The 17,245-nt window shown below is 40.0% G+C and overlaps 1 protein-coding gene across 1 annotated transcript in view; it reads right to left on the bottom strand.

Annotated features, from left to right (window-relative positions):
* The window catches only part of clcn2c (chloride channel 2c), a 205,335-nt gene extending 189,365 nt beyond the window's left edge, over window positions 1-15,970 (bottom strand). The window contains exon 1 of the mRNA XM_034701145.1: window positions 15,715-15,970. Within this exon, the coding sequence (XP_034557036.1) occupies window positions 15,715-15,765 (51 nt within the window). The 5' untranslated portion in view covers window positions 15,766-15,970. The remainder of the gene's footprint in view (window positions 1-15,714) is intronic.
* Between the last annotated feature and the right edge of the window lie 1,275 nt (window positions 15,971-17,245).

Genomic DNA, 17,245 nt, shown 5'->3' with positions numbered 1-17,245 from the left:
GAGACAGAGATGAGACTAGAGGAGTCAGGTTTCTGTGCTCTGAACCAGGCTTCATTAGCACCTGTTCAGCTCTTTATCACACATAGCAGTGAGTTAATACGCCAGAGCTCAGCCAGCACAGAAAGAAACAGGTGTGCTCTGCTCCCTGTGTGAGGATCGATCCCTTAAATGAGTCGTGAGTGTCTCTCACACCTGCCTGCATGCACCCGCTCAAGAGCTGCATGAGAGAGAAAGGTTGAGAGCCTTTTAGTGGAAAATGTGTGAGCAGTGAACACGAATGGGTTTGTGTGGTAGCTCGTATATGGTGACGGAGCGATGTAATGCAGAGGGCTGATAACCGGTGTTAGGAGCATCAAAGCTTCCTCCATCTTCTCCTCCAAACTGTCACTGAGTCGGACGTTGTGTCTCGCCTGCCAAAGGCGGTGCTGATCACGTCTATCAGTGACTAAAAGCTGCCAAGCGTCTGTTTAATTATACTCCATCAACAGTAAACTAACAGCAATTAAAGGGGAGGCAGGGGAGGAGGAGGTGGAAGAGAGCTCCGTATGTCTTGGCTAAAAAGCTGCAGACAGAGATGGAGCTCGTACAGTGGGAAGAAAGAAAGGTGGAGGAGCAGAGTGTGTGAAACAAGTTCATAAGATCGATAATGAAACTGTTATTTGCAGAAACATTAAAGGCAGATTAAAGAATCCTTCTTGCTCATACTGTCTTTGAAGTTCAGGTCCTCCATGATGAAAGACTATTAGAAGCACATTAAAGGCTCATTAGAAGAATACCTGGGATAGATCTGTCTTACTAAAGACGAGTGATACACAGCAGCATGGGTGATGGTAACAGTGGTCACCATTAACCTCCACAATAAGGTTACTGCGAGGATGCTGCATCCTGATTGTGGTCTTATTTTAAACCTTGCTGCCTATGTGTCAGTCCACCACTCAGCTGAAAAACTGAAGGTTAGATTGCATTAAAATGTCCAACTAGAAAACAATCATGTTCCCAAGAGGAAGTCCTCTTGACTTCTGTGTTCCTCTAAATTTACCCCTCACGTGACTGACATGTTAAGCTTCTTCTTCGTCTATATTCTTCTACATGAATGTGTAATAATAGTGTCATAGTCGTGACCTCCTGGCCCTCATGTTTGAACAGAGGCTGAGTGGTGGCATGTGCTGATGATGAATAAACACTGAGGCAGTCAGCCACAGTGACTGCAGATAAGGAGCGATCACAGCAGAGCTGATCCTGTCAGACCACAACATGATGATGAAGAAGATACTGACAGCTGGGTAATGACCCAGCCTGAAGAGGAAGAGTCGTCATTGCACCATTTCCCCTTTTTACAGTGACCAACGTGTGCATGAGCACGACTCAGTTTATTAAAGCACAGACTAAATAAGACACCTAACAGGATGTTGTTGGTCTGACTGATGTTTGGTCTGAGAGTGCAAATAAATTACTGTGTGACGATATTAAACTGATTTATTGTTGTTATGCTGTTTAAAATTGAAAAAAGAATGGCAATCCCAAAAATTTCAATGAGCACTTCATAAGAAAACATAATGTAAACAAAAGTTGTCATCATTATTTCATTTTCACAAGATTTTAAATGAAGTGATGGTATACATGTCGGACAAAAAATAAAGATAAGATAAGATAATATAAGATAAGATATTACGTTACTGATCCTCCGGGGGGGGGGAATTCAGTTGGTACAGCAAGCCAGACATAAGTACAATCAAGAAAGAAGTTTCAATAAGTAAAAATAAGTAAAAAGAAAAGAAAAGAAGTAAAAAGAAAAATAGATAGATAAAGCTAGAATACAATATAGATATATACAATGTTACAGTGGAATTTAAATTAAATAGAAGTAATTGCAGGCAGTATTAAAACATTTCAGTGGTGACAGGTTGACATGGTGTGATTATTGTTGGTAATGACAAATTAAGCAATATAATAAAAATAATATGGGTATGTAATATGACCATGAGTTTTAGAATATGACCATGAGTTGTAGTTAGAATAATAATGTAATATAACATTATATAATATAATATGGCAAGATAATTATAATACGGTATATTATGCATTATAATGCCAGCAGCTGTCAAGAGAGAGAGTTTGGGATGAGATGATGGTGTGTGACCAACAGAGCAGGGATGGTATGCCAAACTCTTTTCTTTATTTTTGCATTATAAATGACTCAAAAGAGACTAAACAACTATAAGAACTGTTGTACACTAATTCTCCACCCATCACCTGATAGGTTGAAAGTTTATCTGTGACTACAGGACCAGGTGCCTTAGCACAAAGTGACTCTTCTTCTCCAAAATTGTGTATATAAACTTGTGAATACTGTTTGAATTTTACAGATATCTGTGTTTTAAACAAGTGGCACCCTCAGGTCTTAAAATATGGAGCCCATGCGGAAGTGCTAAAAACTGCAGTTCATCAAGCGTCCACTAGAGACCCGCTGCAGAAACACAGGAAACTACATACACACCCATTTAAAGAAGACGATCTTTACAGCAGAAATAAACATGTTTACAGCCTGGTACAAAAAACAGTTTATCAAATCTCTCTCTCGGCACACACTGTACAGGGGATGAACTTTTTTATAGCTCGGTATTTTCAAATATATAAATTCACAAGTCTTGAAAACAACTAATTGAAAAACAGAAGACAATGAAGAGGCGAGTTTAGTGGAGTTCATACCAAAAGCTACTTTGGAAAATATTCTCAGCTAATCCCAACTGAATAATACGTATCAATTTCTTTCTTCATGAAACAATAAAAGTAGGGGACACACACACACTCTCACACACACACACACTCAAACACAGCCCTGTAGACAATGAGCTGGAGACAGTGGAGCAGCTGTTTAAGCCCGAGCAGCACGGTGCAGACACATCATTCAGACGGGGTGAAGGGTGTTTAGAGAGGAGACGGCTGCACAGACGAACCTTTTTAACAGCCGAGGTTAATGCGACTGATTATTAAAGTATTCAGTCTGGATCTGTTTCATGACTCAGTGGATACACTGACATGATCATAGGTGTGTTTGAGGTAACAGCAGCTCAGAGCACATACAATCAACAGCTGATAGTGAAATGAACATCCGCTGATGTGTCAACTCTTACTTTGCAGATTTATCACACACATCAAGGTGACCCGGCTGTTTTCTGTGCCGCCTGTCTACTGGTTTGAACCCACTGAGCTCAGACTGTAAGAGAAACGATGAGCTCATGCAGACGGTGATAAGACCTCCAGACATGTGTTTTCAAAATGATGTCTTAAAACAAGCAGAGACAAAAGAGGAGGGGCATCGGAGGGAGAGATTGTAGAAACTCTGCCAGGACTGGTGAAGGTCTGTTTAAGGTTGTAGATGAGGAAGAAAGAGCACATCATTTAGTTAATGTTACTAATGATGAAACGTGTCTAATCATCTCCATTCACAGATCCTACATTAAAATGTGTCTGTACCCCGAAGTCTCCATTTCCAGCATGGGAAGTGTGTTGGTTTCAGTTTGTAGTACGTTTGTAGTCCCAGTGGTATCGACCAATCACAGCTTTGGTGTGTTCGGGATGCGGAGAGCAAAAGCAGGCCAACACAGAACACCACACACTAACACAGGACTTCCACCAGATCCGTGTCCAGTCTGTCACTCCGTTCCCTGTTCCAGAGCAGGACCGCCGGACAGATGGAGTCATGTGACCGAGGTTTTGTTGCGGTAATCACTGAATCAAGGATTCTCCTCCTCCTCTCCTCATCCATGTTGTCTTTCTGGTCCTCCGAAAACCTCTGACCTGTTGACTCCAGGCTTGGCGCCGCTCATCATGACGGTTTGTTGTTGTAGTTAAGTGAAATACGATCTGGTGATAACACAGAGTGTTTTATTCTGAAAATTAACCGGATGTTTTCATTTTGTTTTGGTGCCTGACTTCCTGTCCCGCTCCATCTGCTCTGATGAGATTGGTGTGTCGTGAAGTCTTGTGTATTTGATCCGTTGCGTTCTGACCTGCTGGATCAGAGACGTAGCCGGAACGCAACGGAGCGGAACCAGTGGAAGTTAACACATTGACTAGAATAGAAACCTATCAGATCCGGTGCCGTGACAGATCAGAGACATACCGGACACGAATCTGGTGGAATTTGGCCGTAACAGTTTCTTAACAGAACCAGTCCACACTCCAGAATCCTGGAGAATCTCTTGTGGTTAAACGTGACTATAGAGAAAACAAACATGGTGGACTTTTTGGAGAAGGGTTTGTTCAATTTCTGTTCAGCTCCTCTCTTTGTCAGCTCAATTGTGTTTGATCGTGTTCTACAGGACATGTTGTATAAGCACTCTGCTTCAATTAATGCTGAATTCTACACCCAAAAAGAAAATGCTGGGATGTAAAAGGACTTTTCCAGGCATTAAGAGCATAAAATAAACAATAAGTTCCCTTCAAGGCCAAACTCAGGGCAAAGGGTAGTGAATGACAGCCATCCTGGGACAGATAAAGAAAACCTAAGTGAGTTTATTTTGACTTGCGTCGATAATATCTTGATATCCATCACAAAAAGCAATAAATGCTTTATGTGCGGGCGCTGTGGCCCATTTGTGAGTTTGAAATATGAGCAAGTGTGAAATAACTCAAGGGGAGTCCTCAGAGTATCTCATATAAATGGAAATGTTGCATCTCAAACCTTTGGATAAGAAAACACGGAGTCAGGAGTGAGATGCTGATGTGGGTGGAAACAGTGAACACTCGTTCCCCGGACACAAACGCTGATGGTTCTGGTCAAAGAAGGCTTTTTAAAAATATGTTTGGAGTGTAACAGCTTGACTTTCTTCTCCTTCTGCTGGATTCTTTAGACCAAGAATCAGTAACTCTCTCATTGACAGTGTTTTTTAACTTTTGGAGGAGCTCAACAGCATGCTTTTAAAGTTTGAAATCTTTGTCACTCACATCTACTGCAGTGATCTTTATTTTTTTCCTCATTATCAACTTCTTTCTTTTGTGACAGTGTCTTCAATCCTGCAGTGTGGGTCACTTTATATTATCTGACACGGACATCCTTCATTGTTGTTCCTCTGCACGCTGCTCAGATTTGCAGATGTGAAACTCATTTTTCTGTTGATGTAATATTTTCATCACTTCTGACTCAAAACACACACACACACACACACACACACACACACACACACACACACACACACACACACACACACACACACACACACACACACACACACACACACACACACACACACACACACACACACACACACACACACACACACAGGACATAGCTGTAGCGTTGCTTATAATTACAGGTCATGTTGTGTTAGTCAGATATAAATATAAATGTGCTTCCTAGGCTGATACGGGCCTATCACTGATGCTAAGGTATCCACATACAGCAGATGTTTCATTGTATGCACAAATATAAAAACTTCTGCAATGAAAAAAAGGAAAAAACAATCACTGGGGAGATTTACAAGTGGTTGCATCATAGCCTATAATACTGTCTGCACTGCCTGCAGCACATGTTGCAGAGCATCAGAGCCAAACCAACCAAAGGTCCTCATTAGATTTGGTTTGAAACATTCAAATTAGGGCTGTGCAATAATTCAATAACGATAATTATCGTGATATAATTTTTCTCGATATAAATATGAGGAATGCCATAGCACCGTTGAAACTGATGAATTCAAGAAGCTTATCAGGGAACTAAATCCAGATACAAGCTAACAAACTGTCTCTTTTCTGCAACTTTGACTTAGGACCACAAAAAATCTGCCTTCAAATTTAAATGTAATAATGATTTGATATTTTATCGTTATAACATAATTTTCAATATCGCTCAACACTTGTTCAAATAATGTTAAATTATCTTGAAAACATATATGCATGTGTTAAAGAAAGCAGTCACTGGTGACCTCACTGGTGAGGTGATGCACAGGGAAACTAGCTTCTATAAAAATAGCAGCCTTCTGAGGATGCTTGAGGAGTAGTGTCTGTGCTAATCCACCTTTTCACACTTAAATAAATCACAATATCAGCTGACAAATCTGTCATTTGTGAATTTCTGCGCTCGAAAACAATTTATCAACCTCCGTCAGAACTTGCAGCTTTAGATCTGCAGCACTTTAAGCCTGGTATTGACCTTCACTCCTGAGTATTTATCCACTAATCTCCACTTTAACTGAACTAACATCGACTTGTCTTCGATCTCCATTTTCCATTTATTCCCTAATCCATATTTGTTCAGGACGTGAGCGAGGGGAGAAATAATTGTAGGGTTCTAATGAACAGACACGCCTCAGCTCTTGAAACCTGCTCCTCTGTTCATCTATCGAGCGACACAACTCTCCTTCCTCCTTCTCTGACGGGTTAATCATCAACACCACGCAGGTCTGTGGGATCAATACATTTCAGAACAAACACATTCCTCCTTTTATTTTCAGATGTGGTCATCCTTTCTTCTGCCCTGTGAAGTGTTTGTCAAATTCACACTTCGTTATAACAAAAAGGTCCTCGTTCCGAGGAATCATTCTTTTGATTCTGTGCAAATGTTTGGACCTTGAGATTCCTTCACAGAAGAGTTCCGACTGAAGGAAGTCATCGTGACTTTGAGTAAACAAAAGCGATTAGGTCACTTTGGAAAAACACTAAAAACAGCAAAGGTTGTTCTTTTGTAAGAGAGGGAAACTGTTCCAGGCTTTTGATTCTTATCTGCAGCAAAGGAGTCTATTCACCACCGAACAAATGTTACGCAAGAGCTCCTTTCTCCGCCGAATAAAGCCAGGAGTCAAGGAGCTGTTGACCTGTCTTGCAAAAGTCAAAAAAAGACTTGAGTCACACGGCGTGATGGAGTGATAGCGAAACAAAGAAGAGGAGAGTGTGCCGGGAGAAATTTCCACTGTGACTCGGAGCATCAGACATCAAACGAACACGGCTGCAGCAACATAAAGCCTAATTACCACAGCAAGAGAATAACACGGGTTACAAATTACCCTGTGTCACAGCAAGACAGATGGCCGCTGCACACACACACACACACACACACTGAGGGAAAATATGCACTTGCAATTTATGAATCCATACTTCTTCTGCAAGCACCCCACACTTTCACTTCCTTATTGCTTCATTATATCAACATTAACCCATCTCCAGTCATAAAATACAAATCACGCACACAGAGAATAAGCCCTGAACGATGCTTCTGAAATGAATCAGCCTACACCAAACACCACGAATCACAGCCAACACTTACAATGCTGCTCGCTTAATTCAACGATTTGAATCAGGAGTCAAGAAACACATCAAGTCGGCCTGGAGTCCGTCAAATCTCTGCAACTCGGCAGGCTGTAAACTTTACAAAACAATACTCTGAACGTCTCTTCTGTGTTCAGCGTGGACAAAGTTTTTACCACATGCAGCATTACCTTCTTCCACTTCTCCTCTCGATGGTCGGACAGGTATGGTCACAGAAGGAAAGGGTTTCCTGTGACCGCCGATGTCTTTGCGATGCTCTCCCCCGAGAGCTGACTGCTGCAAGCTTTTAGAAAGTACAAGGTTTATATTTGGGTTAAGATTACTTAAGTGTTCATTGTTCAATATTTACTTTTTTTCTGAACGCTGAGTTAAACATCGAGGGCTTCTTCTCTTTGAGATAAAAGGACGTGGTGTTAAGGATGAGAACATCAAGCAAAAATACTCCTGGTAGTCTCTGGGAACTGTTCCACGGTTATTATAGAAGCCTCTTCGCCTTATGATATTCACCTTTGCTAGGGATGGGCATTTCAAGTCTGGCGGGAATACAGTATTACAACCAGGCACCGGTCAAAAAGATTAAAATGTGTACTTTTAAAATGAGAAAAATTATTCAAAGTAACTCTTTGATTTTTACAAAGTGAACGAATATTCGAATATTTGAATGTTCAAAAATCATTCCCCATCCCTAACCTTTACCTGGTAAAGTTTATAGTCAACCTCAAGTTGGTTATGTTCTCAAAAGAGTTCCTCACAGAAGTCTTCGCTAACGCTTTCTTCTTCTGTTGCTGTTTTATCACGGTAAAATGCAGCTTTCAGATGGGGTGCAGCCTCCATCAGATGCTTGCACCACATAACAAACAGGCCTGATAAAAAATGATGGAGGGACATATCTTTAAGATGAGGTAACAGATGCATGAACCATTCCATCTCTTTATCAATAGACAAATATTTGAATTCCTGACCCGTACCAAATGATGATCTGAGTGATGAAAACGATGAATAAAGGAGTGTAAAACTCGAAATATCTGATATTTGGTACTGAGGATAGTTCATGAGTAGTCTAAAAGGCTTTAACTGCTTCAATAATTCAGTTTAAGTTTAATAATGTCCAAAATCCAGACTTCGTCAAAGCTCTGGTTGTAACGCATCTACAGACACAGCACAACATGGATGGTTTGACAGGCTCCAGGTGTTATAGTGGGATACACCTATACACACACTATAATAAATCACTGCTTATCCTTTCACTTCATACTTTTAGCTGATCTTATCTCCTTATCTGATTTGATATGAGCATCATCACCTGGTGCATGAATATGACCCAGTAATAACAATAACAAGCTATTGAAGCCAGAGAGTGAGACAAAAAGAGAAGGTGAAAGAATAAAACGATAAAGACGACGAACATGAGATGCAGGATTCTCAGGAATGAGGGTGATATCATGGGAGTGATGACACACACGAGTGACAGAATGAATCCACAACCAGCAAAATGTGCAATTAAATCTGCAAAATGACAAAAATCTATCAGATGAAAAGTTCAATCAGAGACCATCCCCGGCTGCAGTCACCTCAAGCTCAGGAAGTAATGTCAGTACGGCCTCCATGTTGCCCTCTTTAACCCCTGGGATTCACAGGTGTGTTAATGTGACATAATCCTCTCAGCTTTCTGGCAAGAAACAATTTGTTCCTGTGCGACTTATTGATCTGGTATGTCTAATGCCCCTCTAATAGGGTCTAATTACAACCCACATTCTGGCACACACAGATCTCACTTTAAAGTGTGTGTTGCACCCAGGAAGCCTTGAGACTGTGGAATTGCTGCTGCTAATCAGGTTAGCTCAGTTAGCATCATGTGGTAAAGAAAATAAGTGAGAAGCCAGTCTCAAGTAATGAAGTATTGACGCTCCATGAATGTATCAGAAAACTAAGCTTCAGAGAGTTTAGCTGTTGAACTGAAAAAATGAAGTCAATGTGGAAGAGCAACAAACTGCAGTACCTCAAGTGTCCACGTGAGGCTGGCTCCAAAGGCAAAATAATCCCCATTAGAGTCCATTTAACAGCCACACTAATAATGTTATATAAATTTTGGGTATTTATTCCATTACACTGTACGGGGGGTGAATATTTTTTATATAACCCATCAATCAGAATAATGTAAAGAGTAAGAGTTACTCTTAAATTGGACAGCTGGAGTCATGTGACCGAGGTTTTCCCACAGTAATTACTGAATCAAGGATTCCCCTCCTCCTCTCCTCATCCATGTTGTCTTTCTGGTCCTCTGAAAACCTCTGACCTGTTGACTCCAGGCCTGGCTCCACTCATCATGACGGTTTGTTGTTGTAGTGAAGTGAAATACGATCTGGTGATAACACAGAGTGTTTTATTCTGAAAATTAACCGGATGATTTCATTTTGTTTTGGTGCCTGACTTCCTGTCCCGCTCCATCTGCACTGTTGAGATTGATGCATCATGCTCCGACACCCGGCAAAAGTAGAAGTGTTGTGTATCTGATCCAAAGGGCTCCGATCCAGACAGAGGGGATCCAGTGGAAGTTAACACATTGATAGAATAGAATAGGAACCGATCAGATCCTGTGCGTGACGGATTGGAGACAGACTGGACACGGATCTGGTGGAATTCAGCCGTCAGAGTAAATATTAGCTCCACCTCTTGAAAGGTAATCAGAGTCATCATTTCAAACATGGCGTCTTCCTTCAAAACGTCTCTTCACAAATCAATGCGTGACTTCACAGAGACTACGTCCACTGTTACACAGTCCAAGGTAAATACTCAAAGAGATACTGGTTGTCAAATCAGTTCAACCATTAAGTGATAACTAGCCGGTTTCAAATTCTGAACTGAGAGTGTTCAAAGAATTCTATGAAGTACTATTGAACATTTTTGGGTATCTGGCTCAGTTAGACTAAAAAAGAGATTTGAATGAAGGTCAACTTGGCTTTGAATGAATATTGAAGGCTTGTTTTTTTTTTTTTACTTTTTATGACATTTTATTGGCCAAAGATTAAAAGCACAAACAAATCAGCCGATACAAAGATAATAAAAATTCCTACAAGATAAACATCCTGGTGATATTTGGTCCTATCCTACCTGAAAAAAAAACACCTACGTATATCTGACTCATGCCAACAGATTGTAAAACAGGCTTTTCTGTGATTCTGATTATCCTGTTAAACATTACAGATCTGTATTCAATTGCTGCAGTGAGTTGACCTAGGTCATGTAGCGTTGCTGTGTATTAAACTGAAAGATCAAACCTGATGACTGTGTTAAAGTAAAAACTCCAGACCGATAAAAAGCATCCAGCGGCTAATGAACAGCAGCTAGGAAACAACATCTGTTATCTCTGAGTGCATTAGCTACTGCAGATTCAAAGTGCAACACAAAACATCAGATAGTCTATACCTGCAGATAACACCCGACTGGAGCATGTGCTCAAATACTACCGGATTACATTTAAAGTGATATTAACAAACACTTTTGTTTACTTAGGAAAATTGTCACATTTTATGAAGGTCCATAAATATTCATCTATCCTTTTAGCATCGTCATCGTACGAGATCTAATAAAACTTAACCTTCGATAACAAGATGTTCTATTCATTAATTTATGACCCAAGTACACCTGAAGACAAACACACACCTGTGATCACACCGCAGTGAACTTCTGACAACCTTAAATAACTTAAGACGTACTCTGACATCGTTTCTCTGTTTCTGAGAGTTAGAGATGAATAATAATGAACTGCAATGTATTTGAAAAATACTCTGTGTTACTTATTAGTTTCGCCTTCAACAATCAATCAGCAACAATCTGTGCATATCAGTAATAACCCTGAACATGCAGGTTCACAGAACTAAAGGTAACAAATCAAACCCTGAAGCAACCTTCACGGTTTGAAGACAGCAGCACCATGCAGGCTGTTGACCTACGAGATATGACTTTTATTACAGCTTCACTTTTATTGTGCATGGAGCTCTTAAAGTGATTTGTTTAAATACACAAAATGTATTTTAAATGTCTTCATTTAGTGAAAAGTATAATCCCACCAATATGGGATTTAGAAGCACTGACCACCATTCTGCACCAATATGAACATGAAAGAGGTATTCAGCTGGATGCTTTCTTGATGCATCATTTCATTGAATTAACTACTGAATATTAACATTTTAACACCATTACCAAAAAAGAGCCAACAATGTTATTATGTGTTTTTTAAGTCCATCCTCCAAAAGTTTTATACTATGTGGCGGAAAACTTCATCTCCTGCACATGACCGTCACCTCCGACCTCACTCAACAAAATGCGCAGCATCTATTCGTCCCAGTGGACAAATAGATTAATTGATTTTTATTTACAACTACAATAGACTGCATGCAATATAGGCTAATATAATATCCATACTTGGCCGCCTTGAATCGAGATAATATTGTCACACGCAAAATATCACAATACTTTACTGAATCAATTTTTCCCCGGCCCTACTATCATGTCTGTGTTTTTCTCATCACAACTATTTACTGAAGTAATACCAGGGACTGATTTTATTACAACAACACATGGAGAAAAAAAAATAGTGCTTTAATATCACTATTTTCTACAAACAAAAGGACATGGTATAATAGGGAAAAAGCATGCATAATGCATCATGAGTGTCAGTAACCTGGAGTTTATGAATGATGTGCATGCAGGACCTGCAATATGCAGCTGAGGCCCTAATAAAGAAGCTTTTATTGTGGATCAATTCTAGTGCTCAGCTGTGATGCTCTGCTACATGTGCTGCAGACAGTGCTGAGAGTATTGTAAGACAAAGATCCTGCATGCTCAACTCAAAAAGTTATGAAAGTCCCTCGGTGCAAACTCAAGGTTCACACTACAAGAAAAAAGACGTCAGCAGCACTCATAATAAAGTTTAATACTTTGAATAATAAAGACTGACGGCAGCTTAAAGACACTAACCCGTTTCAGCCCTGAGCTTTCAGCAGCTTTTCAACAACAATGTGCGTGTGACCAACTGAGAAATGACGGGACAAACTGTTTCTAAACCACTGTGAGCTTTGATTTCTGCACCTAATGTTCTCTAAGGAATGGCTTTATTGACATACAATGGGGAAAATATTTGAAGGTAGAGAAATATTCCCCTTATCAGCCTGATAATGTTGAGCGTATCAACAAAGACAAAGAAACCTTGCAGAATAATGAATCAAATAAATAGTGTGTATTTGGGCAGCAATCGTGGCAGTTGTGTGTACACGTATTGTGTGCATATTGTGTAATTTTGCAGACACTGTTGCAGAGACTGGAGACTAAGAAGCACTAATCTTTCTTCTGGCTGTAGAAGCCTTATTAAAATATACGCTGATGTATCGGTCTGCTGCTATCTGACAATATGGTGAGGCTGTCTCTTTTCTGCACATGCTCCCAACTGTTGGATCTGCTAACATCTCTGTAGCCAGCCTTTCAGCCTCTCTCACAGCCAAACTACACTGGCCTCTTTGAGCACCCACTGCCCACAACAAACCCACACAACCATCATGACTGCCAATATCACACAAAGACAGCATGTTACTACAACCCACAGCGAGGAGATGGGGGGCACAGAGAACTCATTTATGTTAAAAGAGGTTATTCTCACACTGTAGCTATTTTTATTTGATTCTATTTGGATGCTTTTTCACAACTTTGTTCATGTAACAGTCATCCAAACACAGCGCAGCGAGCTGCGATTAACAGGAAAGGTGGATTTTTTTTCTGCAGAGAGCTGCTTGCACGTTCCTTTCAGCGAGCCGGAGGGCCGAGCACGAGACCCCGCCAGGGTGACAGAGCGTCCAGCGCTGAATCAGCGGGTCGCATGTTGTGTAATCTCTCACAAAAACACACATGCACACACACACACACACACACACACACACACACAGATTAACAGCACACAGAGGGGCAGGATAAAGAAGAGGGAGGGGGGCTCTTTACAAAGGAAAGGAAACAGAGGGCCAAAGAAGTGTTACAGTTGTGGCTCTTCTTAATTTAAAGCCTCGCTGCCGCTGAATGGGTCCACTTAGCCTATAAAACTTGTCTCCTCAAACAGCAGATTCTTTTGGCCTGACAGAAGTTAGTCAGGAAAAGTTCAACTGAAGACTTACACTAAAACACACATTACCAAATGCTTAATCATCCTGAAGGGCATGCTGTGAATCAGTGCACCTCACTGAATGAGCTTTAAGGACTTTAGGGGGTACATTAGGGACAGCAAAGCGATAAAAAAGTGCTGTTTCTCTCATATACTGTTCACTGGACCTTTTATAAATGTGTAAAGATAATTTTAGCTCCCTCTCCAGAATTATCTCCCAAGTTGAATTCATTTATTCTAATCATACGCTGCACCATATTCATTTAAAATCAGCCTTTATGGAGATCCTGAGGACAAACTGGCGACCCTGATGTGTTCCTGTTTAAGGGTCTGAGACATGCAAATGCTTGAGAGCCCCCTGCTGTATAAATGAGGTCTAATATCAAACCTTCAACCAACTGATTTATCTCTTTAAAGCTGTGCACAGACCACCAGTGAAGCCACACAACTAGCTGCCTCTTATGCAAGCTTAAAGGGAAATAACATTGTGCAATGGCTGAGAGAAGCAGTGACTTATAAAGCTGAAGCTTAAATCAGTGTTCATGCCTGGGAAAGTTTAACCTGCACAGAGCTGGATACCTGCTCAGCTGTGAGATGCAGATCATGTTACCACACATTATGCAAAGTCATGTAAACAGCAGGCTGAACACCAGTGAATCGATCCATTGTTGGATGCTGATGGTGATATCAATGCAGCCCACACACGCTGAGCTCCTGACACATACAGTGACCCCTCTGTCTACTGTACTGTTGGTGTAAAGATGACATCATCCACTTACACGCAGACTGATCAGGGTAATAGCAAAGTCACAGCTCAGAATGTAAATATTATCAAGAAAACTCCATTTAAAGTAAATCAGCGGAGAGGGAAGCTGCTTATTTTACAAGTATGCACAAATTACCAAACATTATGCCAGGACTTTTAGAAAATCACCAAGAGCCGACCGGGAATTCGTCTAATCTATTAAGCCCCTAGCAGCGCTTTATTTCATCATATTTCAGCGTTTAGACACTTCAAACAGCTCGCCTCAACCACACTGCATATTTTGGTCAAACCAAGTCTGTATGATGATGAGGACGTACTGCCTTGATGTTCATATTTGTGATACAGAAAGAAACACTCAGGGGCTTGCCAGAATTTATTGCCAAGTGGTCAAACCAGGGCACTGACACACCTGAATTTATTGAATATACCAATTCTTTCTCCTCAAATTATATCAACAGTAACAACTATTAAAGTATCGTACAGATGTTTGAACTCTCAACTTTACAAAGTAGCACAGAGTGGTGACATTTAAGGCGTAAAAAACAAGATGTCTGTCCAAAGTCACAATTCAGAGTACTTAAAAAACTGCAGGCAAACTTTTATGCACCGTCTTACTTGAAGAAACAGTGCAAATAAATGTTCACGACAAAGATAGTGTGCAGGAGTTTACATCTAATTCTCAATGGACTGATTCTTCTATATGCACCTGTCTTTTGAAACAGATGTGCACGTATTTTTCAACAACAAAAGAAAATGTACAACATCTAAAATGCTTTTTGCAACCCATTCCAAGTAGTTGGGTATGTCCTGCTTTTGATTTTGAGGGGGCCTATGCCACCCCTGGCCACCCCTCTATGCACGCCCTTACTTGCTCTTTCGTTCTTATGCCAAATTTATCAAGAAATTCATGCAATTCAAAACAAGTACTAAGTAATTTTCTGAAACACCTCTGAGTCAAATTAAAGATTGTTTTTCACCACATAAGATTTCTGTCAGTGGAGTTTTGCAGCAATGCAAGAGTGCATGTTTTTGCAGCTAAATCCAGATGTTCAAGCACCTTAAATAGCTGCACAGTTGCTTAGCCAATAGCTGAATAAATCAAACATGTGTCAGTGTTAGACAATACAGACATGTGCCATTAGTTACGTGTCACCTTAAAGCAAACATGAGTCAAACACAGAGGATTCAGACAGAGCAAACCCCGGTGAGTGAGCATTGCACCGAACACCATTTAAAATCTGATAACTTCTCCTGCATCCTGTGATTAATGCCAAATACACACACTCAGGTAGAAACATCCAGACTCACATGCGCACAGTGTTTAATTCGGCTTCCTTATAATAAACCAACACGCACTGAATACAATGAAATCACAACTTTGAGCACATTTGGTTCACATGTAGCCAGGACCAGATGTGGAGCCAGCAAACAAGGAAAGAGACACGCAGGATTTGTCAGTGGAGTGTGGTTGGACTGTCCTCTGCACACAGTGTGGTAACAGAGAACAAAGTTCAGAGCAGCAACAAGTCAAACTTACCAGAGTTTGTTCATACTGCAGCGCCCGCTGGTCGGACCCGTCCCCTGCCATGGCTCTGCTCTCTACCCGGCGACCTGAGCACTGTTTTCGGGACTGAGAGGGAAGCGATATCTCTCTGCGTGAACACTGATTAAAGCATTGGACTGACTGAGCTGTCTGTAAAGGAGTTCACAAAGGGAACTCCAGCTACAGAGTGCGTCCCGGTTACAGTAAGTTCCTTCATTTTATAGCCTCAAGTCCCCTGTAAGAGACTCACTGTGAGGCGGGACTAAGACTGGTTTGAAGTGGGATCGACCCTCCCACCTGGGTGTCAGTCAGAGCAGAGGAAACAGTTCTCTCAGGGTTTAAGGAGGTTTGATTCATCAGGATTTGTTCCTTATGTTGTTTCATTTCCTGAAAGTTTGTAGATATGAGTAAAAAAGTGAACAAGCTTCTCAAACGAAACTTCTTCAAGGTCATTTATAGTTTGTTACCTGAGTCCAGGTGAGTTGATCCCCTCACTCCCACAAGGTAAAGATGAACTACTTACAGCCATTTTTATTGAAGCAATAATTTAAAGGTCAATGAATTAATTATTTTTGGTTGCACGTGACTTTATTTGTATCAATAAATATGTTTCTCTTAATATTTTGTTTTATTTTTAGTGTGTTTATGGCTAAAAATGGGACTCATTGAAAGAAGTATATACTTAATAATACACATGACTTTAAATCAAACATTATTTTGCTTCTACTTTGCTTCTGATATCAATCAATCAATCAATTAAGCTTTATTTATAGAGCACCTTTCATACAAATCAAATGCAATTCAAAATGCTTTACAGTGATTGAAAAAAAAATAATAATAAAAATTCAAAATCTAATATATAATGACTAAAGGTAAAGCAGAAATTGATATAGATGTAGAGACTAATTCAAACCAATTGCAATAAAATGTGTATAAATAAACAACAAAAGGAAATATTTAAGTAATACGTAAATAAAAGATACAACATAAAAAGTTAAGACAATAAAAAGGTAAAGATAAAAGTCTTAGATAAATAAAGGCAATACAAATAGTAATACCATATTAAAAATTGAATAGTCAAAAATAAATACAATAGAATATTAGAATTAATATTACATGATAAATTAAAGAAGTTATAAAAACAAGACTAAATAGATTTAATTATCATAATACAAATCAGTGTACACATTATAGCTGCAATGATCAATTAAATGATTAGTCAGTGATAGAAAAAAAAAGGCCAGCTACAGACAAAATCATTTAGTTGATCACTAAGGGAATAAAAATGCAGATTCATCACCCAAAAACTCAATTTTTCCTCCCATATAATATTAATAATCGTTCATTCTACTATCACTCAACTTCTATATGTAGAGAAATATGGAGTTACTGTAGTATAGTGTTGTAGGTTTCAACTACATTGTGTCAGTTCTAAGTCTTTAACTTTCTTAAGATCTCTGTGGTGACCTCTATGGTGACCTCTGTGGTGACCTCTGTGGTGACCTCTATGGTGACCTCTGTGGTG

The sequence above is a fragment of the Notolabrus celidotus genome, chromosome 14 (assembly GCF_009762535.1).
Source record: "Notolabrus celidotus isolate fNotCel1 chromosome 14, fNotCel1.pri, whole genome shotgun sequence".
NCBI classification, from domain to species: Eukaryota; Metazoa; Chordata; class Actinopteri; order Labriformes; family Labridae; genus Notolabrus; species Notolabrus celidotus.
This window is presented reverse-complemented; position numbering and strand designations above follow the sequence as displayed.